Source organism: Xylaria bambusicola (assembly GCF_022495145.1).
Source record: "Xylaria bambusicola strain CBS 139988 unplaced genomic scaffold F5B22scaffold_55, whole genome shotgun sequence".
Classification (NCBI taxonomy): Eukaryota; Fungi; Ascomycota; class Sordariomycetes; order Xylariales; family Xylariaceae; genus Xylaria; species Xylaria bambusicola.
In genome coordinates, this window is record NW_025953608.1 from 57,100 (window position 1) to 83,498 (window position 26,399).

Below are 26,399 nucleotides of genomic sequence, written 5' to 3' on the forward strand. Positions count from 1 at the left end.
TTAATAATCTTAATATCCCTTTTAATAAAGTTTTTTACCAATATATTATTAATAATACTAATTATAATTTAATCTTTTACTTATATATAATATATTACCTATTTATATTTAATCCTTTAATTAATCCTATATAGAAGCGGTTTAATTTTATATAGTTGCTTTATACCTATATTTAAAATATATATTAAGATGTTCCTTTTATCTAATCCTATAAAGGCTAACTAATATAAAAAGCCCTTTATAATGCCCTTAGTATATATTTTTTACCTTATATTAATACCTTTATTTCTAACATTAATTTATTCTTATAGTGTATTATTAATAATTTATAATGATTTATAAATCTACCCATTTGCTTTTTTCTATATCTTTTTACCCTTGTTCCAGCTTCCCTTTATTTAAAGATGAACTAATTCCTAATTTACTATTAAAGTATTAATGAATTATAATTAAACTACGCCCTTAACGTAAGTAATTTACCTTGAAGCTATTATATAAAGCTATTTATTATATTATTAAACAATCTTATAACTATTCCTTACCTGGTACTTTTACTATACCTATACCTTCTCTTTAACTTTATTATACCCCCTCTTTAACCTTTACTTTAACCTCTTTAAATTTATACTTAATAGTTTCCCCTTTTCCTTTAATCTTTAATATAATAATTAATTTATTTATTTTTAATATTCGTTTACCTATATTAAAATTCTAATTTAATTCCTAATTAACTATTTCTTACCATTAATGTAATAATAATTAACCTTTAGTTGAATTAAATTCTATATTATTTCTTTCCTAGTTTTTTTTATAAACTATTATTCCTTAAGCTAAAGGATATACTAATAAACGTATAAGTATTATTTTTTTTTATTTTTTTTTTAAATAATATATTAATTAATAAATAGTTATATTAAAAATTTGCTAAAGTAAAATTAGGATTAACTATTAAATAACAATATAAACTTTGTTTTAAAAAGAAACGAAAAGCTTACCTTTTAATTAGTTTAAAAGAGGATTGTTTAATATTAGCTATATAGAAACTACCTTTATAACAATAGTTTTAAAGTAATAAAAAATAATTTTTATAACTTTATTTTATATTATAAAAATATATTATATACCTTATTATATATAGATTTTTTATATATTAAATTATATTATATATTATTTATAATGCAATAATAAAAGGAAAATAAATATATATAAAGGTTTAAATATATTAATAGGATATATTTAAAATGCAGTTTTAATACAGTTATTTATAGATAATATAGCATTTATATTAATTTTAATTTATTTAAAAATGTATTTATAAATAAGAATTGTTTTATTTAGGATTTATTTACCTTATCCTTTATAAAATCTTTATCCTTTATTAAAATATATTTAAGGTTATATTACGTTTATTACTTAATGCTATATATTTTAAAATTAGTTAACTATTATTATTAATATTATTATAAAAATATTATATTAAGTATATATTTAGCTTTCCTTTTTAAAGGTGATTGATTAGGCTTATATATATTTAAAGATATAATTATACTTATTTTTATTCTTTAAAACTTTTAAGAAAGATCTTTTAATAATGATTGTTAATAAATTGTTTTAGGAAGCTTAATATATTTTTTAGGTACTTATTATATAGCTACTATTTGAAAAGGACGAATAGGAAGTTAAACTGTTTATATAATAGGAAGTAATTCTTTTTTTAAACTTTTACTTTAATTATTTATTTATTCCTTTTCTTTTTATAAATGTTTTTATTAATGTTTAGTATATTTAAAAAGTTCCAAATGATATTAATATAAAGAGCTTTATTTTTTATAATTTAATAATATATTACTTATTAAAGCGAAGAATTAATAATAATATATTTAATTAATATTATATATATTAAAAGTTATTAATCTTTATTATAAATGTAATAAGGATGTAAAATAATTATAGTTAAGATGTAGTTAAATAATTATTATAAATTTTTTACTTTATAATGCTTTATAGTAAAAACTTCCCTTTACTTTAAATATAGTTTAATTAATAAATTGATTTAATACCATTTATTATTTAAGTAATTATATTTTAAATGTTAGGATATATAGGAAATAAATTCCGGTTTAAATAAGTATGGATTATAATTTATTATTTATACTTAATCCATTTAATAATATTTGGTATAATTAAAGGATAGGTTAAAATATATTAATATATAGTTTAAAAAGATAATTAATAATTTATATATAATTTAATTATATATTTATTTATATAATTTTAATTTTTAAGCTTTAAAGAGATATATTATAAGTTTATATAATATTATATTTTTTTATATGCTTTTTAACTTTTTATATAAAATAGACCCAGTAGAAAATAATAAAGTATTAAATATATTAATATTAATTATTAAAATATATATTAAAGTAATATAAATATTAATTAAGGGCTATTTATAGATTAGTTTTATACCTTTTATAATATAGTTTAAATATAGTTTAAATGTAGATAATTGTATACCTGGAATTTATTTAGGATTTATATCTAAAATTATATATTTTTAATTATTATTATAAATATAGTGGAATTATTATAAAATATTAAATTAATTTTTTAATAAAGAAAACTAGATTTTAAATACTTTATAATATATAGCTATAGTTTTTATATTAATAAAAATATAGTTAAAACATATTGTTAAAATATAATTAATTATATATTTAAAATAAAATATTAAAGATTATTTACTTTTTCCTATTATATATAAGAATATATTAAATTTAAATTCTTTATAGCTTTAATTATATAATTATTTAAAGCTTATATTAATTTTATTATATATATAAAGTTATAAAGCTTTAATTTATTCCTTAAAAGTATATATAATAATAAATTTTCTATTATATAAAGAGAAGTGCTATATATATTATATAACTTTAATTAGCTTAAGTTATATAATAATTAAAATATAGTTCAAATATAATTAAAGTATAGTTAAATACCTTTTCCTTTATATTTTATTAATATATATATTACTATTACTTAATAATTATAATATTAATTCCTTTAGGAAAGTTATATATTTAAAACCGTTAAATATAAGTCCGTAATGCTCTTTAATTATATAAAAATTAAAATGCTACTGCTTTTATTTACCTTTAAAATTAATTAAAAAACTATTTATATTTAACTATTTAGAAATATTTATTTATAAATAAATAATAAATTAAAATATAATAAATATATATATTATAAAATAAAAAATATAACTTATTTAATATAATATTATAATTATTAATAAAATTAAAGCTTTTAAAAAATTTATTTATAAAAGTTAAAGGTACCTTTTTAAGTATAGGTAATAAATACTTATAAATATTATAAAAAATAAGAAGAAAGTAAGGGATTTAAGTTATATTATATAGAATTATAATATTAAAATAAATTAAGTATTTTTTATATATTAATAATACTTATAATGCTTTAAAGTAATTATTAGTTAAAATATATATTAATATATAAATTAAATAAATATTAAATTAAAATACTTATAATAATAAATATAAAAAGCCTTTCGTTATAATATAGTAAAATATTCTTTAAGTTATATTAATATTAGATTTAGCATTAATTAATATTTATATATTAATTATTATTTATTATTTTAAATAGGTTTATTTAAAACCTTTAAAAAATAGTTTTAATATAATTAACCTTTATAATTATAATAATGTATAACTTATTTATATTACTTTATATATAGTTAAAAAAAGCTATTATTAATTATTTTAATATAGTTTTATTATAAATTTATTATAATAATATATATATTAATTTTTAGTTTAACTATTATTAATTAATAACTATTTATTAATATTATATAAGCTTATTTTTAATCAAATAAAACTTTTACTTTTTAAAAATATTTATATAAATTAATTAAATTATATAAAAAAATAAAGAAAGAATAATATATATTATTATATTATAGAAATTTAAAATGGTTTAATATTATTTTTAAATATATTTAATATTTTAAATAATATTTTTATTAATTTATTTAAAAGATATATCTTTTAATCTTTTAAGCAATAATATATAATATTTAACCTTAATATATTAAAGTTAAATATAATAATATAATATATTCCTAAAGAATATAAATAAAAATAGCTTTTAATTATTTATCTTTTTAATTAAAAACTAAATTTATATAGGTTAATATATATTATAAATATAGTTTAAATATAGTTAAGGTATAATTAAATATTTATAAATTTAATCTTAGCTTTAATTTATAAAGGGGTTTTATATTTATAATTAATTAATATACCTATTCCTTCTTTATATATTTTAAAAAATAAAGGAATAAATATAGAATATAATAACTTTATAAAATAAATTAGCTTTTAAATATTAAAATATAAAGTAAATAAATTAAGGAATTATTTAAAAAATAATAAATAAGTTATAATATTAAATATATCTTTTAAATCTTTAAATGTTAAAATAAATAATTTATAATTTTTATTAATATATATATATTAAATAATTAAAATTAAAAAATTTATTATTTAATAGTTTTTTAATATTAAAAGTAAAGTTATTTCCTATATAAAAAAATAATATATAAGGCCTATATATAGGAAATTAAACTAAAGGTAAAGGAATTAAAAAAATAAAAAAGTTAATTATTTTATAATTTAACTTCTTTTAAAAAAAAGGATTAAAATTAAAGTATAATATTATTTAATTAATATTTATATTAATAATATTTAAATAAATAAAAAGATAAATAAATATAATTAAAAATATTTTAATAAAAGGTTAAACTATAATTAAAAAAAAATTAAAGTTTATTTAAAATATAAATAAAATAAAATAAATAGGAAGATATATAATAATAAATTAAAAATTAATTTATTATTTAAATATAAATTAAATATAGTTTAAATATATTTATTATATTATATAAATATAACTTTTATATATATATTTTTTATATAAATAATTATAAATTATAATTAAATATATTATTTAATATATTAAAATAATAATATAATTATATTAAAATTATAAGCTATTTAAGTTTAATTTATAAAAGTTTTATATTTATTTTATTATTATAACTTACTTTTAACTATATTAAAATTATATTTATTAAAGCTTAAATTATAAAGGTTTTAAATTTATTATTATTATAATTTACTTTTAACTATATTAAAATTATATTAAAATTATATTTATTAAAGCTTAAATTATAAAAGTTTTAAACTTATTATTATTATAACCTATTTTTAATTATATTAAAATTATATTAAAACTATAATTTATTAAGGTTTAATTTATAAAGGTTTTATATTTATTATTCTTTTTAGTTTTATTTTTAAATAATATTTTTTATAATTTTATACCTTTTTATAAAGTTTAAAAGGGTTATATTATTATAATAAAACTTTAATATAATTATATTATTTAATAATAGTTTTTATATAATATTTATTATAAAAATATTTTATAATATATATAATAAATAAGTACTTTTAAAATTAATGTACTTAGATTGATCTAACCTTTTTGGTTTTTTATATGGCGCATTGACTATAGGGGTAAGCCGCGCTGTATGGGGAGGGGTGAGCCGCCCTACATCCTGCCACACGAGCTTTGCCAGTGAGGTCGTTAGGACTGCGTCTGGACTGCGAAGTCGATTAGGTACGAGGCACAGTGTGTTATAGGACCCCTTACGGCGAAGGCCAGGTTACTAGATTCCCAGTCCTCGGCTGTCCATTCGTGGTACAGAAGCACAGATTTATTTAAGGCTAGGTATTCCCGTTATTTCGCTTACAGTATTTCGATTGATTTCCACGTCAGAGAACCAACGTACTGCCCGTCGTAGTAAAAGCATAATTGAAACAATTTCCATCCAGTTCGACAAATTCACTCATTCCCTGCTCGTCGCGGCAGAAGTACAGACTTGGCAGTGTTCCCGCCCGGCGTGTCAGAATCCTACACAATTCAGCCCATTCGACCAGTATCTGTACAATGACGTACCCCAGAGAATCTTCCGCTCGCCGTATAGCCTGAGCACTATACACATGCCTTCATACGGCTTCCCGGGAAGTTTCCATACACACATATCTACTAGTACAACTAAGCATAAGCTCGAATTCCCTCCCTAGGTACAGGTTGAGGCGGAAGAATACCCAAGATCTCTTGATTGTTCTCGGACTACGACACAAGGGAAAATAAAGGTATTCGGAGAATTCTCACCCTTCGCGGTGCTCATAGGTGCAGAGTTTAGCCGAGTGTTGGAAAGGTTCAAGGCACAGTGTACTATACGATAGAATTTTCTATTTATATCCCTCTTTTCTAGCAGATCAGACAAGATACTATTACATAATGGGGTTACTTTTGAGTTATCTGATTATATACTGGTGATAGCTTCACCTTTAGACTAAGGCGTTAGCAATCATGAACATCAAACACGTAAGGGTCTTGTGGAGCGACTTCTTAGGAAGTTGCTCGTGCATACTGCCTACCTACTCCGGCCCTGGTCCATACGAGACGGTCACAGAATTGCAAAACGATCTCACAACTACACATTATCACGGATGTATGAAGGCCAACGGGGCGTCACATCATCACTACCCGCCAAGACGCTAGATTCGCCAATCACGAACGAGGTACATTCTACTACTCTATTTAGGAGGATTCTTGTTCTGGTTGTTAGATAACGTTTATTCTACTATGTATGCGTTATGGGGTGCTGTTGTTGATGCGTTGAGCAGCATACACAACACAAACCAACGACTTCGTTGCAACAATCCAATTGAGGATGGAATAAGCACTGTTTGTAAAGTGTCAGCTTCAATAACGCAGCAATTGCTATGTTTGAATTGCGTAAGCTCGAAGCATTCCGTAGCAGGCCAGGGGTGTTTTTGACAATGATGGCTAATGGGCTGGTTATGTTGAAAATAGGTTGGGTAATTGTTACGTGTAGTACGAGCCCGAAAAGCGTGTGTCCTACTATTTTACATGGGATTTCTTCCCGTTTAAAATATTTAAAGGTAGGCGCGAATATCTCGTCAGGTTACAAGTTTTATGAAAGTCATAACTGTAACTTTTACCCTACATAGTAGGCCGAAAAGACCCTGGCGCTACTTTCGGAAGCATTTTTCTAGGACGGGCCTGGGCCGGTACAGTTGTCTAGACAATGCAATTGCCAACAAGGGAAGGACCATTGCAGGCTGTTCATGACCTCCCAAGACATGCAGGCAATATTGGGCAATATTGGAAAGTGAGGTTATACAGACTTCGCTTCTTGAAACAGACCCTAGAGACCCAGGCGGTCTGGGCTGGCAGATCATTTGTATATAGAGTCATCTCAAGCCACCAACAGCCGAGAGGGAGTTGGTTGGTCAAGGACTAATGCAGCCCTAGTTGATCATTGTAATCAGAATCCTCAGTTCCAAGTCCAGTTCATCTGCCCTTGTTATATTACCTCCCAATCTTGTCGAACCAACCCTAGAACGCTCCTTGCCAGCTTATCAGATGCCCAACATAGTGAGCCTTGCAGGTGAATGGAGTGAAGGTTTAACTCAGAGTCATGACTTAAAGCCAGAGCCTGTAGATTTGTAGGGTTTAGCAAGAGAGCTTCATATCTAGAGCCATCATGGCAACAACACAGGACCTGAATCTACCTCATATTCCAAGCTTTCCAGCAACGAGGCGACATTTCGTCATCTCCTGATACTGACGTAGGACTTACCTCCATAGTTCACCAGATCTGACCACTCTTTCTCTACCCCTGAATAGATAGAGCTCGTGCATGCTATCTCGTAAGGTTGAATAGGCTTAAGGTTCATTTTGAGGTCTCTTCGCTGCTTCTCAAGACTTAAAGGAGAAAGAGGCGCAAAGCAATCTAACTGGGTTCCGTCGTTAGCACGGTTACCAAAAGTGATGCATTCATAGCTTCCCTTGCTCTGGATATTCTATCAGAAATTTCTCCCAGCTCGCAAAAGCATCGTCGAACCTACCTAGATAGAGTCATTGTCAACAGAATAGAGTTCAAACAAATCAACAAGATCCCCCTCACCCCTATGAACTGGCTCAATGTCTTATCTTCTTCTCTTCTCCTCCCTTCCAACTTTTCTCTCCATCTCATACCATCCCATCATCTAATCCTCTTGAAGCCTCAAGCTATGTTCATTACTTCATCCCAATCCCTTTTAATTATTGGAACGTCTTGATCGTCTTGACAGACAGGCAAACAGACACACACACACACACAACCCATTCTGCAGCACCAGCCCCAAGACCAAGACACTTGCCTTTGCCTTCCAGATCCGATCCCACCACCCAGCCGCCTCAGAGCCGTCTCGAACGGTGCGGCAATCTCCCTAAGAAAGGGTGCTGCCATACCCTCCTCACAGACGGCGTATATCATCATTGGCAAAAGGTAGGTGTGATGAGAATTAAGAGAGTTTGAGAGGGGTTTCCTCAATGATCGAAATATCTTTACATTTCTAATATCCATCCTGCAACTGGTTAGCTCCGACTTACCCCTATTTTTAGGTCGTCGTCACTGTCTTCGTGGTCTTCGTCGCTCGGTCGGTAGCCTCAGGCGCCTGATGAAAGCGTATATAATCATTGGCAGAATTTTCCTTAAGAGAGTCTGAAAGGCTTGCTCACGCCTTGTGCTGGACCGTTGTATTTATTGTCGCAGGCAAGGCACCTGGCATGTGTTCCCCTTGGTCATGTAAGTAAATGTAGGTAGGTAGTCTTGGCGAAAATGTTGCGCAACAAATGAAATCAACGTTCGCAACTAAATGAATGGTTCGGAGCTTGCGTACCTGTTTCCCACTAGTGTTAACGGCCAGAGATGGGAGATCACCCAAACTGTGGTGGTGTCAGATGTTGAGCCCCTCAATATCGAGCCGGCCGGGTGGGCCCCGGATATGTGGAGAAATTTACCTTGGCAGTCAACCGGAAGAGCCGATATGGAAGGATCGTTGCGGGAGCCAGTACCCCGTCCATGTTGTAGGTATTTGAAGTGGAGTGGAGATTGGGATGAATCCCCGGAAATCTACGCAGATTGTGTGAGAATATATATTCGTAGATAGAATGTCCGCAAAGGTGCCTGAATTTGCCTGAATCGTAGGTTTCGTGGTGACCAAGGTTGCTGCAGGTCACTGTATCGAATGCTGAGCACTGATTGTGGTGGCTTTAATGGAGTGCCGGAGTGCTTCGAGACAGTGTGCGACTTCTACTACCTGAGGTCCTCTCATGCACTCACCCCCTTGTGCATCAAACTTATACACCAAAGATGTATGCTTGGTAGGTTGAAATGTCTAGTAAAACCCGCATCGTCTCTGATTTAGGTACTATGTATATGTCGACTGCTGCTATCACGGTGCACCATAGATACCTATGGCTTTATGTAGGGGTAACACGCCGCTATCGGTAGCACGAGCTGTGAAGCAGCGGAGTCTGTCAGTTCGAATCTGATGAGTGACAATTGTTTTTTATTTTTATTATATTGCATATTTTAAATGTAGCTTCAGTCCTTCTTTGTCTGTCTCACAATAAATTGCCTACATAGGTACCTAGCTATGGTCAGAAACTGCGAGGTCTCAATACGTAGGTACCTAGCAAACGAAATATCACAGCCCTTTAATTGATTCTATCGAAAGGAACCAAAACGGACTGAATCTTCATTACTTATCACATACGGGAGATATGCACATATCAACCCTGGTATAGAGGACCTCGACAACTCTTTACATCATACCACACTAATTACCTGTTAGTTTCACACTTTTCATGAGAGCCTGCATCGTGTAACAAGAGATACAGGCATAGGACGGGATATTCGATATCTAGCTCGGAACCCAAGGCAGCAGCAGGTGCCTCTCTCCCATCTCCTTGGGAAGACTAAGCTATTATAGGTAGGCCTTGCAGGTTAGCATCGCAGCATTTGGCAACATGTCTTACTGATTTGCATCTTGTTCTTAGGTAGACAATAATCTTAGCCTTTCCAGTACCCTGGTCTTGCGGATGTATTGAAGGTGGGGCACGGCACTCATCAAACCTGTGGGCAGGTACAGATGTCCTCACTCGTGTCTAGGTATCTGTACACTGCATGTATGCGATGTGTAGACGCTCGCATTTCAAGATAGTATAAAATCTAAAGCACATGGACGTTGGCTATTTAGAGTTCTTTACCTGTAATCTGAGTATTTTCAAGCAATACCCTCATCACTCTAAAGGAAAAGGGTAGGTAGGTAAGCACAGTACTTAAGCAGGCATCCATACTAGTACTACTTGGAAAGGTTAGTAGTATCTGCGGAATTAACTGCGTGCGGGTTGATGGCGTTTACATGGATTATGGTCAAAGCTTCCTACCCCACCTTGCGTACCTTCTTAGTATACCTACTACCTAGTAGGTATTGTACCTAGAGAGCTGCATGTACCTACCCCCCACAGCAGTTAGGTACTGGAACACGCTGTTTAGGGCGAAGAATACTACCTCTTCAGTGACGTGTCTAGGTAGGTACTTGTAGCTGCACCTGGGCACGCAAACCTCAACCATGGCCCATTACGCAAGGGCTACTACCACCAGTCCAGTCGCGACCTACAAACTTCATACTTACTTCCTTTCTTTCCTCCCAAGCTAAGTTATTCTTCCTGATACCTTCCGCCTCGCCTAGCCGAGGTCCATCATCTCAAACCACGCTTTCGGAGGCACAAAGTCCTCGTCGGCTATCCACTCCCTTGACTCATTGTGATCTCTTGACGTATTTCTGCAAACTAGGTACTGACGGCACAGCGGTCTGCACCCGCCTGGCCCATCAGCCATTTGCAGCAAGCCGCCACTTACGAACCGACTACACATCTCAACCGCACTCCGTTCATATTCGTATTCATATTCACCTTCATTTGTACACGCTTATCTTTGCCCAGGCGCTCTTGTGACACATTTACATCTATCCTGTTCCCTCAATCTAGACCACCACCGGCGAAGTTTGGGCAACCTCCCCTCCAACGCCCCACAATACGAAAGCTACAAGGCTGAGCTTTTGGTGACGAAGCCCAACACATCTCGACCACGTTGGGGCAGTTTGTGGCATCGTTCTCGTGCATCAAAATCCAATTTAAGCGTTCGCCCAGGGCGGTGGTCCATGCGGATTTGGACATTCGGGGGAGCCACGTTAAGCTGTTGTTCTCGGCGTTCGCAGACCAGTTGTTGTGGAGGGGGTGAGGTGATACTTTGTTAGCGGCTTAGCCGCCCGATCTTCACCATGGGGAAGATAACGAAGGTCATTCAGCCGAAACACAAGGAGACCTTAGTAAGTTCTTCATAACGGCAGACCGCCAGAGCTTGGTCCCACTGACACGCTTCTTTCCAGACTCCATGGCTCCAAGACTTCGTCGAATCGGCGACGTCTAAGCCGTTACCTCTCCTACCCCAGGTTCTCGCGACATTTCCTTCCCGATGGCCTTTCCCTCGCGGAGACCTTTATCACTGGATACCTCTACTCAACCGATTTGATGAGTTGTTGGAATTATTCAATACCACATACAAACTAAACGAGGGCTCCCAGAGCCGTGAATTCGGGTGTGAAGTGCTTTTGAAGAGCAGTACAGAGCTAGGAGAAGATGAGCGAAGACGGAATCTCGTTGAGCTCGGCTACCAAGAAGATGGAGATGTCTACCTTATTGAATCCATCCTTAAGTTCACCCAAATGCTTCTGGATCATTGTGGCAATCGCAGCATATATGCTAGCAGTGCCCATCTCAATGATCTTCTGAACTCCACAGATTACAGAATTTTAATCGCTGTTCTTCGAGTTGGCGTTGAACTCGCCCAGCGTTATCAGGCTTCTGTTAAACGCATACATGGAATGGCCACCCGACAGGTTCACAGTGCTCTTTTATCGAATCACTACAACATAGATCTTGACCGTGTGCAGCAAATAGCTCAACCGTTTGTCAAAACACCCATTGTGAGGCCTTCTGAATCTGGTACCGCATCCACTCCGAGCAGCGCCAGCAAGAGTAAAGAAAAATCCTTGGGAGGAAGCTCCAAGAATGTGGCCACGATGTTTGCAAATGACCTGTGTGCTATTGTAAAGCCAGAGCCAAACGAGACACAAGAAGTGCGCGCACGTTGGAATGGCTGGGCCGATGTGAAACTGACTTACTATCCGTCTCTTGGTACGGTTTCGCAAGAACAAGCACAGCCATCCGTAGCAGACCGCGGCATACCAAGTACCCCCTCAACTCCTACACCTCTACGGCGTAGTAATTCTGCAAACACCTCCCATGTTACCCCTCGCACAAACCGACAAGGTTTCGAGGACACTCCAGGCTCAGTGTCACGGTCTCCTGCTATGAGCCGTGACGACAGCATATCCCCTGGCCAGAAAGTCTTGGAAGTACCTCAATCTGCAGTTATCTCTTCCTCTCTCTATCATGTATTGGGAAAACTACCCAAAGACCTGCCCAAGGAAACTAGATACGAATTTTTGAATCGTCTTCGGGTGGCTAAAGCCTTGACGGGGTCTACAGAGTCTCGCCAGCAGGCTTTGAAAGCACGGTTACTGGCTATTCAAAATCTAGCATATATCCATGTTGAGTCTGTCTTCATTGAAAAGGTTCTACGGCACGATAGTGACGAGCCGCGACGGTTTCAATTAATTTACCAACTCGCTGAGCTAATCCGTCCCAGTGCAGATGGTTCACCACAGGTGCCTTTAGATCTTCAGTCCATTGCGCTTTCTCTGCTCGAGGCAATCTCATCATTCCAGGTTAAGATGCCCGACATCTTTTCCGCATTAAATGCGACAGTTAATCATGGCGTGCTTCTCTATGTCATTAAGAAGGCTGTTGCTGAGATGAAGGAAGATGACGTGGGTGAGCAATGGACTCTGGAAGACGAATGGCGGGACAATCTTTTCTCACTCACGCTCCATATCACTATGGCCATGGCTGCGATGAGGAGCACGCCAGAGATTATCTCAGCCGGCTTATTGGATATCCTAGTTGAAATACTAAACCTTAGATCGAGCATTGCCGAGCGGACTCATGGCACGCTTGTTGGATTCTTGGACAGCCTCGTATACAATGTTGTGTCTTCGTTTCAGTCCCTGGCTGCCGCTGACGGCCTGGAAGCGATCACCAATTTGATTACACATGAGGTAAACCTTGCGAAGCAGTTAGCCGCTAGTGGGAAAGGCACACCCTCTAGTCACCGCTCACAGGTTGTAGACTATGAGATCCCTTTCTATCAGCAGCAAAATCTCAAATTTCTCTTGAAGTTCATTCATCATGTGATGACGAACGCATTTGCTGTTGGTGGAAATACTGATCGACTGCTGCGGAATCTTGTGGACAAGTCTGAACTCCTTCATAGTATCCGCGACATCATTGAGAATGTGGCACAGTTTGGATCGTTAGTTTGGACCAATGCCGTGACTATTCTGGGCGATTTCCTGAATAACGACCCGACAAGCTTCTCTGCTGTGCTTGAAGCTGGGCTTATTAATAGCTACCTTTTCGCTTTAACTGGCCGTCACGTTACTACTCCCCAGAGCGAAGAAGGAGGCACTCCGGCACCTAGCAATGCAAACGAAAATGACGATGAATCTTCGAGGAGTTCCTCTGTCTCAGATACCCTTGAACCTGATACTAGACCACATCCTCCTCCTCAAAATGTCCTCGAACGATCTCGAGATCATCCATTGGCTGGTGGTATTGTGGCTTCTGCAGAGCCCATTTCAACAGTACCTGTTGTCCTGAACGCCATTTGCCTTAATAACGTGGGAATGAAGATGGTTGTGTCTTCTGGCACATTTGAAAGCTTCTTTGAGATTTTTGAAACTCCAGACCACGTGCGAGCAATGGCCGCAGAGGAAACTCTTGCCCAGTCCGTCGGTAGTAGTTTTGATGAGCTTGCTCGCCACCACCCATCTCTGCGGCCTGCGATTTCTAATGCAGTTTTGGACATGATTGCCAGGGTTACACACCTTGCTCGGATGAAAGCCCGTGATTCCGCTTGGGGGGCCAAGCTTGTGGTTAGAGATTCTGAGCAACGAGAACTGGTTGCTGATGATTCTCTTCTTGGGTTTGCCCCTGACGTACCCGAGAAATCGAAAGCCAACAATGCGACTAATGACTCGGGGCCTCACATTATGGATATTGATGTTCAAGGTCACGAAGACGCAGAAAAGCCATCTGATCCATTATCAGTTCATACATCGATTTGCCCATATATTGATGCCGTCGCTGGTTTCCTGACTCATTACATCAGTAACCAGAGCCTTAAGACGAGCCTAATCACAAACGGCGGGATTGAACTACTTCTAGACCTTTATACATCTCCGAGCTTACCTTATACTTGTAGAGGGACTTTTATAACGGCTCGAGGTCTCCAGAGCGTCTTGTCATCTTTGATGGAAGCCTCCCCAATAATAGGTCTTCCCTCCTTACTCAAGCGTACGCAAGATGCAATTGATGTGCTTAATGTCGTCGTCAAGTCAGAAGATTCGGCATCTTACTTCAAACCCTTTCTCACGCAAGAGGCGACATTGACTGCAAATACAACCCATGATCTAGCCAAGCATCTAGCGACAGGGACATCTGTTGTCAAATCCTTGCTTAATGCTCAACTACTGATGAGGGTACTCTACCATTCTTTCCCTTTCTCTTCGAGAAGCCAAACGCTCACACTTCATGGAATAAACGTCTTTGACTATCATAGTCGACTTCTCAAGTCTTTAGGCCCTCTTGTCCGTGCCGTGGTTCTTGAGGAAATAGCTATGTCAGATATTGTCCCACAACAGTGGTATGGCAAGAACAACGAGAACCAGGGCCACCAAGCTGCCATCAATGTGCCTAAAACTGATGATCAACAAGGCTTCAACTTTGAAGATGTGACTTTCTCTGGTACCCCTTCATCTACCGCCGTCTGGCAATGGGCCACGGGCAATCGAGTAGACCGACCTCGGGAATCTCCGAAACCCCCTCAGTCAAATCTACAATATCGTAACTACCAAACCATTAAAGGCTTGTTTGAAGCTCTGATACCCACTGCTTTCTCACTTCTGCAAGCCTACGGAAAATCGTTACTGGGGAGGCGGGAACGTGATATGTACGTTCGATCACATCATGCGCAGCTTGCGGAAGATATCAGCCTTACTGTCCTTCAACAGCTACAAGTGTTTGAGCGTGAAGGCACGGCTCGAGATTTACAATATTGGTATATCATGCTCCATGCTGCTCACGAGGTGCTGGTAAACCCCACTGCAGAAGGCAAGTTAGATATCTCGCCCACTCTCCAACGTTGATCTGCTAACAATCTTCAGGCCGATCTGAACGAGGCATACATGCTCAAAATATTATTCCGGTATTGTTGGCTTTTAAGAAGCACAACGGTCTGAAACAGCTTAATGCGATGCTACACAAATTCAAGGACGAAGTGTGTAACCCGTATGAGGGCGAGGATGGGATGGCTAGATCAAGACTTGCCTCTCTTGGCCTAAAGAAGATATTAGATATCTACGCCATGCTTGTCAATGGGAAGCTCATCACAGAAGCAGTTGCAAATGTGAACGTTCTGTCACAGCGAGCAACTAGTAGTGAACGCAGACCAGATATGTCGATTGCACCGAATCTAGTCGTTGAATTCAGAGCCACGATTCTACCTGTCATTCAAGAATTGTGGGAATCGCCGCTTATTGAGAAAGGTTCAAGGACTATTGTTGCTAAGACTATCGAAATCCTGAAAGCTATATCTTCAGCAGATGCGGAGAATGGCGCTTATAAGCGCTCTGACAAGGTTCGTCATATCGTTTCTCCAAATTCGTAGGACAACAGTGCTAACATGTTTCAGAACATGCCACCTACGTACCTTGAACCCAACAATGTCAAGTTCCCTTGGTCAACGCATATGGCAGATGTGAATTACCTTTGTGAGGGGGGAACCTTCAGCAAAGATCTTGCGCTAGAGGCAACGTATCGCAGCTTTGGCAACCGTCAGCTGGCCACAGAATATTGTTCCGCGCATGAGAAAGAAATTGCTGGCACTGGCAATCCCATCCCCTCCTACGATGCACCAAGCGACTCAGAAAATCGTTCTCCGGCTGAACGCACTGCGCAGACCGAGGAAGAAGCTATGGTCTTAGATTCACCTGCAGACGTTTCGTCAGGCATCCTTGATGAGGCACTTATCGGAGGAGACGTTGATGAAATTCGGAATGCCGCTGCATTGTCAAGTGGTGCTGGCCGAGAGACTCCACTTCCTTCGGCAGCGAAACCAGAATCTAACGGACAATCAACGTCAGCAAGCACCCCACAAAACTCTGCAGCAAAGAGCAAAACGGATGCTGAAAATGACACGCGGTCGTCATATGTGGCCAAAGAGGATCTGGATCAAGAACGAGTCAAGCTCCGCTCTAACTTGATTGATAGATGTTTAGATGTCATAGGCGCTCACCCAGGAACCACTTATGAGGTATCTGAGTTAATCTCGTCTGTTGTCTTCCGGTCACCAGGTGACGATACGTCTGCTAAGCAAGAGATCGGGGAAACTCTCGTCAATGCATTGATGTCTTTTGCGATGGATGACGACTTGCAAGCTAAAGGACGTAGCATTGCTGCTTATGCTCATCTCTTGTCTCTACTTCTCCAAGACAAGCCTTTTCTAAAAGCCAACGTCAATATCTTGAAGGAAAATGTGGGGGATATCTTGCGTTTTCTTCATGTTTCTGGATCTTCGTCTACTGAAGAGTTGTCACCTTGGATTCCGTACGTGCTTCTCATCTTTGAGATTCTACTCAGCGATGATGAGCAAATTGGTGACATTCATTGGAAAGCTCCCGATGGGGAGAATGACCCCATACAGCCATTGGAGTGGGTCCCAAAGGATCTTAATGTCAAAGAAGATGATCGTCGTACGCTTCTCAGCTCAATTCTCGAAATCCTCCCGCGCATCGGCAGAGAAGAGTCTCTTGCAGTTTCGGTCCTAAGGATTCTAGTGATTCTCACTAGGGATCGTGCTGTCGCCCGGCAAGTCGGTGATAAAAAGAACCTGCAGCGCCTATTTGTTACTGCAAAGCAGCTTTCTGGAGCCGGGGCCCTTCGTCTTGGTGATACACGGATTTCATCATACATATTAACTATTCTACGCCATGTGGTCGAGGATGAAGAAGTCATCAAACAAATCATGCGAAGTGAGATACGTACTCATCTAGATGGAGCACGCAATCCTCGACCCTTGGAACCAATCGGCTTCCTCAGACACTTCTCTCACCTTGTTCTCCGCGACCCAAAATTGTTTGTCGAGGTTTGTAGCGAGTTGGTGAAATTGAACCGATGGACCTCTCGCGATAATAGTGCTGCACGGCATCAAGTGGTTCTCTTGAAGGACCCACAAGCGGAAGTTACAAAGGATGAGGTTGGCCCGACTGTCCGAGCCACCGAAGATTTGTCTATTCAGGACATCAAGCCCTCTACAGAAGGCGAGGATAAGCAGATGGAAGATGTCTCCAAAACCACCGCGCAGGATATGAAACGCCCAGTCGTGGAAACTCCAGACGGGGTGATACATTTCCTTCTATGTGAGCTATTGAACTACAAGGAGGTCGATGACAAAGATGTCTCCCAGCTTGGTAAGGATAGTGGGCAAACTAGTGAACAGAGTTCTTCTCTGGATGCGGCTAATGACAGCGAGTCCCGCACTGTTGATGGGAAAGACAAGAAAGGAAAATCTTCGTTCAAGGCAGACGAACACCCAATCTTCATATATCGCTGCTTCCTTCTTCACTGTCTTTCTGAGCTTCTCCGAAGCTACAATCGTACAAAGATCGAGTTTATCAACTTCAAGAGAAACGCGCCACTTTTCGCTAATACACCCGTTAAGCCTCGGTCTAGTGTACTAAACTACCTCCTTACCGACCTTCTATATCCAAGTACAGATGGTCACTTGGATACCATCGTTAACAAGAAGCGACACGCTACAGGGATTCAAACACAGAACCTACTGGTTGCCCTTGTCACCAGGACTGGGGAAAAGCCTGTGGACCGTAGTCGAGACAAGTACGACTATGAAGACGAGCCAGACTTGCTTTTCGTACGTAGGTTTGTCTTAGATACTATTTTGAAGTCCTATAAGGATGCAACTACGTCCACCGAGCCTTTTGACTCCAGATATGCCAGGATGCTTTGCCTAGGAGAGGTTATGCACCTTATGATGGGTGAGAAAGACAAAGATTCGACTTCATCGCGAAGTAATCCCGATACCCATGATCGATCTCATGCACAACTACGCCGATTGATGTATGAAAAGGGATATCTTGCTGCTCTGACAACCTCTATTGCCGATATCGACCTTGCATTTCCACCCGTGAAGAAAACAATAAAATACATACTCCGCGTGTTGCGAGTACTAACAAGCACTGCTATTCACCTCAGTCATTCCAATATTATATCCTCTGTTCCGGCACAGGGCAATGTTGAAGACGAACTCATCTCCACAAGCTCTCTCTCAGATATCGAAGATGATAGGGAAGAGACCCCAGATCTCTATCGCAATTCCGCTCTTGGTATGCACGAGCCTCTTAGAGATATGAACAATGATTACTCAGAGGACTCTGAAGATGGTGAGTTACGTGTTAGTCCCCGGATAATGGGTAAAGCGCTAATAGCTATAGATGATGATGAGGAGATGTATGATGACGAGTATGATGATGATATGGCATATGAGTCCGAGGATCGCGAAGAAGATGTTAGTGACAGAGAAGAAGAAGACCTTGAAGGTATGGGACCCATTGAAGGTCTACCAGGAGAGCCTAATGTTATCGAGGTTACCATGGAAGATGACGATGATGATGTTGACGAGATGGATGAGGATGACGAAGAAGAGGATGAAAGCGATGAAGAGGAAGACTCTGATGAGATGGATGATGTTGGAGGTCACATCGAGATCGTCGATGACGAAGGCAATCCACTTGATGATGATGGTGCTTCAGATTGGGAAAGCGACCCGGAGGGCGGAGCCGACGAAGAAGCAGGAATCGAGTTTGATCCAGAAGGTCCAGGACTCCAGGAAGCCGACATTCACTTAGATGATGTCGAAGGATTGAACCGCTTCGGAGAAATCATGCGTGCGATTGGCGATGGAGATTTTGAACCGATAGTTGAAGATTTACCTCAGCTCAACGATCGGTACATCGAAGAAGATGAGGATGATGGTGAGCTACCCACGGCTTCCTCTTGCACCGAGCTAACGAGGAACATAGAAGAAGACGACGATGATGAGGATATGGATGACGAATACGCATATGAAGAGGAGTACCCCAGTAAGTTGTCCATCCGTTTAACCCTTGATGAAAAACTCACTCATGTGATGTAGATGATCCGCCACCTCGAGATATTGTCGCTCCTAGTTTGGGATGGGACACTGTAGTGTTAGACCATGGAGGATTATTTGGCGGGCGCCGTCGACATCCACCCATTGATCGTCAACCCATGTCGCTCCCCTTCATGATGCCCCAGCGTGAGCAAGTCCACAGCTTCACCGGTACGTTTAAGGACAATTGAAATGAGCTCTCCACGCTGTGATCAATCCTTTACCATCACACTCTATACTAACATTGACTTAGTAGATCCACGGATGCGTGCCGGCCAACCTCGCGATGCACGTATGCCTAGCAACGAAGACGGCATTAATCCTCTTTTACGTAGAACCCACGGAGACAGTCGTGATGCCTCCCCACGCCCCTCAAATTTCACTGGCAATCTCCTTCGGCTAGGGCTACCAAATAACATTTTACCTGGACACGAGAATCCGGCGTCGTTCTTTAACGAGCTTATGGCATCTCTACCACTTCAATTCACTCGCAATGGCCATCCCCATGCCCTTCACTTCTCATTTAGTTCCCGAGCACATATGAACGAGATACCTCTTCCCTTTACTATACCGTCACGAGAAACAAGGTCCGATAACCGCCGCGATCTTTACCAAGAACCCATTCAAGCCACCTCTTTCAGTGCTGAACACACAGTATTCCGTTGGACTGAAGAAATGAAAATGATCTTCGGCTCACATCATCAAGACAAGGCAGGCAAACTACTTCCTGCAGTCATGTTCCACCTTGTCCCCCCCGCTATTGTTGAGGAGAAGAGATTGCAAGCAGAAAAACAACGGATTGAGGACGCAGAACGAAAGAAACGGGAAGAGGAGGAACGAAAAGCCAAGGAAGCTAGGGAAGCCAAGGAGGCAGAAGAGAAAGCTGCTCGGGAACAGAAAGAAGCAGAAGAGCGTGAGCGTGCCGCAGAAGCTGCAGCTGCCGCCGCTGCCGAAGCCCAGGCCGCCTCTACTAATGAGGACGTTCAAGACGGTCAAGTTGAACCAGATGTTATGGAAGGCGTCGAACCGTCGGGTGAAACTACAGGCGATGAACGAGATAATGCAGCCGTGGCTAATCAAGCTCGGTCATTCACCACCATCAGAGGCGAACAGGTTGATATCACAGAGCTTGGCATTGATCCTGATTATTTAGAAGCCCTTCCCGAGGAATTTCGAGAAGAAGTGATTGCTCAAACAGTCAGCTCGAGGCGAGCTGAGGCTAGGGAAGCCACTGGAGGAGCCGGAGAGCAGACCGAAATCTTCCAGGAATTCCTAGATGCCCTTCCTGAAGAGATTCGCGAGGAAATTGTCAGACAAGAAGGTGCCGAACGCCGCCGACGAGACCGAGAAGAGGCCCGACGTCAAGCCACAGCAGCCGGCCAAGCACCTGAAGCACAAGACATGGACCCCGCGAGTATTCTTATGAGCTTTGATGAAGGCCTTCGAGACGAAGTTCTGTTGGAGCAGCCAGAGATTATGGATTCTTTACCACCTGATTTGGCGCTTCTTGTCCGACCCCGACAAAGCATCCGTACAAATCCTATTGTTGCCGAAGAAAGACGTTCTGGAGGAGTCACTCGTGGACGGGACACCATTCAGGCAAGCGGACCAACGGGTGAAGACAATAAACCTCCGCGAAAAGCCGTCGTTCAGATGTTGGATAAAGCAGGGGTTGCTACCTTACTCCGCCTTATGTTCATTAACATGAAGGGGGGTTCTATCGAAAATCCGCTGAAGAATGTGATCAAGGATGTGTGCGAAAATCGACAAAATCGGTTGGAAGTTATCAGCACCCTCCTTCAGATTTTGCAGGATGGCTCTACTGATATGGATGCCGTTGAACGCAGTTTTACGCATCTTTCCATAAGAGCCAAGCAGCCCAAGGATAAAGAAGGGAAGACACAAACTCCCCAAGGACTTAAGCGCACATCCACGAACATTAATAATCATCAATCACTGCAGACGACTTCAGACACATCGCCTCTTCTCATCGTTCAGCAATGCCTAGACTTACTATGCTTCCTTGCAGATCAAAACGTTCATGTACCCTCCCTCTTCCTAACCGAACATGACGTGGTTGTGAGCTCTCTTAAGCGCAGCCTGAGTCGAAAGGGAAAAGGCAAAGAGAGCAAAGCCCAGAAGTACGCCATCAATTCGTTGACGTCTCTCCTTGATCGGGATCTCGTAATGGAAAGCTCGTCCATCATGGACAGCCTCTCCCAGCTCTTGAGTCGTGTAACCTTTCCACTCCTAACTCTTGATCGAAAGCAAAAGGAGGCCAAGGAAGCTATCAAGTTATTGGAGGCCGAAAATGCGAAGGCACGGGATGAGTCAGCAGCCAACCAAACGACTACTTCAGGAACGCAGCCCCCAGATCAAGCACTCGTTACAAGTGAAAATACCGAAGTCTCCAATCCGTCTGATCCATCGAATGACCAGCCGAAGGCGCCTACGGCACTGGAAAAGAAACAAGCCGCGCTCAAGAAGATCAACCAGTTGCATCCACCTATCATTCCTGACGCAAATCTAACCCTCATCATCAAGATATTTGTTGCGCGAGAATGCAGTTCAAAAACATTCAAGGAGACGCTGTCCACAATCAAGAATCTTTCGGTAATTCCGGGGGCAATGCTTGTTTTCGGTCAAGAGCTTGCCCGTCAAGCACAGGTACTGAGTGAAAAGATCGTAGTACATCTCGATGAACTGTTACCGCATATTCAAAGTGCCGATACGGGCACCGAGGTTCAAGGTGTCGCTCTTGCTAAGTTCTCGCCGGGTGCTTCCGATCAAAACAAGTTGTTGCGTGTGCTCACAGCTCTTGATCATCTTTTTGCGCAAAAGAAGCCTGACACGACTGGAGAATCAAGCGTGGAAGAAAACAAGAAACAAGATCTGCTGAGCACGTTGTATCGTAATCCTACATTCAATGCTCTGTGGGGAAAGCTCAGCGCATGCCTGAGTGCAATTCGCCAACGCGAGAGCCTTTTGAACGTGGCCACTATCCTCCTGCCGCTAATTGAAGCTCTGATGGTGGTCTGCAAGGATAGCGCCCAGGCTGAGGCCAATGCGTCTATCAGTCAAACATCCAAAGACATGGTGCTTTCAAGCCCACAGCCTGAGTCTCGTATGGCCGGACTGTTCTTCACCTTTACAGAGGATCACAGACGCATATTGAATGAGCTCGTACGCAACAACCCATCACTCATGAAAGGCACCTTTTCACACCTGGTGAAGAATCCGAAGGTTCTTGAATTTGACAACAAGCGGAACTGGTTTAACCGTAGTGTTCACAATAAGCAACAGACCAGTCGGCAGTTCCCTACTCTCCAGCTTCAAGTCCGCCGCGAGCATGTTTTCCATGACTCCTTCAAGTCTCTTTACTTCAAGAGCGGTGATGAGATGAAGTTTGGCAAACTCAATATCCGTTTCCATGGAGAGGAAGGTGTTGATGCGGGTGGCGTGACGAGGGAGTGGTTCCAGGTACTTGCCAGGCAGATGTTTGATGCTAACTATGCCTTGTTTGTACCTGTTTCTAGCGACAGGACAACTTTCCACCCGAATAAGCTGAGTGGCATCAATGACGAACACTTGTCGTTCTTCAAGTTTATCGGCCGCATAATCGGTAAAGCACTGTACGAAGGGCGCCTGCTCGATTGCTACTTCAGTCGTGCCGTTTACAAGCGAATCTTGGGTAAACCGGTCTCGGTAAAAGACATGGAATCGTTCGATCCAGAATACTACAAATCCCTGTCCTGGATGCTGAACAACGACATCACTGATATTATCACTGAAACGTTTTCAGTAGAGGATGATGAGTTTGGTGTTACGAAGGTGTCAGATCTCTGTGAGAATGGCCGTAATATACCAGTGACGGAAGAGAACAAGCATGACTATGTCCGTCTAGTCGTCGAACACAAGCTACTATCTTCCGTCAAGGAACAGATGGAGAACTTCCTAAAAGGTAAGTCAGAGCGTTACTTTGTTGGTTAATATTAAATGGGGTGCTAACCTATCCCCAGGCTTCCATGACATCATTCCTGCTGAATTGATATCCATATTCAACGAACAGGAGTTGGAGTTGTTAATTTCCGGTTTACCAGACGTCGATATTGACGACTGGAAGAGTAATACCGAGTATCACAATTACACGCCATCGTCGCCACAAATTCAATGGTTCTGGCGGGCATTAAGATCATTCGACAAGGAAGAAGTCGCCAAGCTCCTGCAATTCGTGACGGGAACCAGCAAAGTACCTCTTAACGGTTTCAAGGAGCTGGAAGGTATGAATGGAATCAACAGGTTCAACATTCACCGCGATTATGGCAATAAAGATCGCCTCCCAAGCTCCCATACCTGCTTCAACCGTAAGCTCCCTTTATTTGCTATACACTTCCATATTTGACCAAATGACTAATTCGAGACAGAACTCGACCTACCCGAGTACGAGAGCTATGAGGCCTTGCGCCGTCAGCTACTTAAGGCTATCACCGCCGGTAGCGATTACTTTGGCTTTGCCTAAGAGACGGAGGAGATATGGTTAATGACCCTTACTGATGAGAATAACAGATCCGTCAACTGGGTTTGGGCCGTGTATAATGTATGTAAAGATTAGTGAGCAGATGGGGCACATCAGGCAATGTATTGGCGGGATACCCATGCGTTTCCTGATTTAAGCCTTGTGCTCAGCAGTTCGCAAAATGAGTTGCAATGGACCGACCAATTTTTGGCGGAGTGCAGACCGTCAATAGGTCAGGTCCGGCGATATGCAAATGCTGATTCAGCTTACTTTACTAGAGGTCACATAGCTAGTTATCAATAGACAGCAATATCATAGATACTATGACCAGAACAGGACGACGTAGTTGTTGTACATCAAAATCATATCTATCTATGGCCCGGCCACCCGCCTCTCCTACACAAAGAAGAAAGGTACCTACAGCTCTGGTAATCTCATAGACTGAAGTCATTCTCTCCTACAGATGGTGATAAATGGCAACAGTAGGCCAGCTAAGTTTGATGCAGTATCGATCTCTTCATTTTATCAGCCAATATAACAGCTTTCCCTTATTATAGCTGTATACACCTACCATGGAGAGGGTCCTTATAGTAGAAAAGAAATTATAGTACGAATCAGGCAATAAGATAGAACGCATCATTTTCTATACGCTTTGCGTGTGCATATATGATTCGTTGCAATTGTGTGGATTTGCTTCATTCGAGAGTGCCATGATATATTATATATATGTGTGTGTGTGTGCATGGGAGGCTGGTCCAACCTTAGATATATTGCGTCAAGGAAGGTAGCACGCCTGTATACGCTGTTCCCGAGGGCGGTTCCATTCCATAGATGTAAGTTCCCCACCACTGTATCGGCAGTTAGCTTGGATAGAATCTACCTACTTGTGGCAGAGATGTGCAGAGAGAGTATGAGAGGGACTTGGAATATGATGGGTGGTTGAATGAATGAACGAATGAATGAATATCAATGATGAAACGGGTGTGCCTACAGGTCCGGCCCCCCACCACAGCCACCCGGTCCAGACATCCGAGTTGTCCGCCATGTATCCCAGCATGCCCTGCAGCGCGGCGATGCACTGCGCGTTGGAACCGCCGGCCGTCTCGCCCAGGATGGCCTTCTTGCCGTTGGCCTTAAGCCATGCCGTCGCGGCCTGCAGACGCTCCTTGCCGATGGTCGAGGACACGCATGTTGCGGAGGTGCCGGAGCCGTCGGAGTCGAGATACTGGTGCATCTCGTAGATGATCTTGTTGGACGGGTCGGTGAGCTTGCCCATGCCGTCTGCGGTCCCGCTTGATGTCTAGACCGGCACTTGTTAGTTTACGGTCACACGCTTGGAGTGGTGCTTCGTGATGGGCCCTATAAAAGATCCATCGTGTACAGCATTGGAAAGGGGGGCAAAAAAGTTCATGAAATTCCCTGCTTACCCAGTGCCACGCGCCGGTCCACGAGTTTCCTTCGACGAAGATATACTGCGAAGTGGCACCGGCCGCTCGAATGGCGTCGATAGCCTTTTGGTTCAGGTTCGCGACGAGTGTGTTGTCTTCGTCGTGGAACTCGTTGTTCGTGTCGAATATGACCTTGGCGTTGGATGCGTAGCGCTTCGCCATCGTCGACCACCATGATCCGAATCCGCTCACGTCTGTGATGATGTTGCTGTAGTATCGCCCGAAGTTGTGCGGGTCGATGATGGCGTATGCACCTCTGTGTAGTCCAGTCAGTCTAATTGTCTCTTTTATTCCACCAAGGTTGTGAATCTGCTATTTCGAAAGACTGACTTGTCCGTGATGAATTTCACGATCTATACATACGGTATTGTTAGTAAATAAGCTTCAAGTCAGGATTCAGGGGAGAATCTACGTTGTCGAGCCCCTGAGCATAGGTGGCGTTTACGGTCCCGGTCATTTGATTTGGGATGAAGCGTTCCCTACTATCACTTTAGCACTCGAAATGGTCCCCAGTCCGGAAGAAACAGGAGCTACTGACATCATAATAGGGATTCTGAACGAGTTCATGCCTTTGCCAATCATTGTCTAGACGAATAGGAACAATCAGTGCTGGTGTTTTTACCGGTAGACAGAAACGTGTATAATGATACGCACAGTGATAGCATTCTGGTCAGGCCATGTGTAGTCTTTGTTCAATCTCCCAGGCAAAGCGGTATTGCCGAACTCGGCACCAGACTCGTTGACACCGACGAACTGGAACTTGCTCGCTCGCTTCCTGCTAGGCGCAGCGACGGCGCTGGCGAGCGTAGCCGCTGCGATGAAAATCTCGACGAACTTCATGATTGTCTAACCGCTGGTTATTTACAAGCCTTTCAGTTGGGTCTCTGGTAAAGATACCTGGCCATCGTTTGGGCGAGCGAGGTCATGATATATAACACAACCCCATGGAGCCAGCTGTGCTGATATATGTCTTACTAGTCCACAGCTGAGAAAGTGTGGTTGACGCGGAGGCCATAGCTCCGCCGTTCAT

General features: G+C 40.2%; 2 protein-coding genes across 2 annotated transcripts; one reads left to right on the top strand and one right to left on the bottom strand.

The window, feature by feature from the left end:
* The first annotated feature begins 11,134 nt into the window (after nt 1-11,134).
* On the top strand, nt 11,135-24,067 carry F5B22DRAFT_442079 (uncharacterized protein). Its single transcript, XM_047971869.1, has 10 exons — nt 11,135-11,345; nt 11,406-15,309; nt 15,363-15,835; nt 15,890-18,656; nt 18,708-19,247; nt 19,296-19,355; nt 19,409-19,576; nt 19,662-23,366; nt 23,425-23,769; nt 23,830-24,067. The coding sequence occupies exons 1-10, from the start codon at nt 11,298-11,300 to the stop codon at nt 23,922-23,924; spliced, it is 12,105 nt and encodes a 4,034-aa protein (XP_047826819.1). The 5' UTR covers nt 11,135-11,297; the 3' UTR covers nt 23,925-24,067.
* Nucleotides 24,068-24,646: 579 nt separating this feature from the next.
* On the bottom strand, nt 24,647-26,248 carry F5B22DRAFT_442176 (glycoside hydrolase family 5 protein). Its single transcript, XM_047971870.1, has 7 exons — nt 26,024-26,248; nt 25,908-25,954; nt 25,782-25,848; nt 25,700-25,722; nt 25,349-25,625; nt 24,913-25,221; nt 24,647-24,769 (listed from the first exon to the last, which is right to left on the bottom strand). The coding sequence occupies exons 1-7, from the start codon at nt 26,207-26,209 to the stop codon at nt 24,683-24,685; spliced, it is 996 nt and encodes a 331-aa protein (XP_047826820.1). The 5' UTR covers nt 26,210-26,248; the 3' UTR covers nt 24,647-24,682.
* Nucleotides 26,249-26,399: the final 151 nt, after the last annotated feature.

What these genes read in the sequence shown, in the direction of transcription:
- F5B22DRAFT_442176 (XM_047971870.1), bottom strand. Translation starts at nt 26,209, where the DNA reads ATGAAGTTCGTCGAGATTTTCATCGCAGCGGCTACGCTCGCCAGCGCC. An exon ending in ATGCTCAGGGGCTCGACAAC is followed by an intron (nt 25,723 to 25,781) that starts GTAGATTCTCCC and finishes CCGTATGTATAG; the next exon opens with ATCGTGAAATTCATCACGGA. An exon ending in GTGAAATTCATCACGGACAA is followed by an intron (nt 25,626 to 25,699) that starts GTCAGTCTTTCG and finishes TGGACTACACAG; the next exon opens with AGGTGCATACGCCATCATCG.
- F5B22DRAFT_442079 (XM_047971869.1), top strand. Translation starts at nt 11,298, where the DNA reads ATGGGGAAGATAACGAAGGTCATTCAGCCGAAACACAAGGAGACCTTA. An exon ending in CTTATAAGCGCTCTGACAAG is followed by an intron (nt 15,836 to 15,889) that starts GTTCGTCATATC and finishes AACATGTTTCAG; the next exon opens with AACATGCCACCTACGTACCT. An exon ending in CTCAGAGGACTCTGAAGATG is followed by an intron (nt 18,657 to 18,707) that starts GTGAGTTACGTG and finishes TAATAGCTATAG; the next exon opens with ATGATGATGAGGAGATGTAT.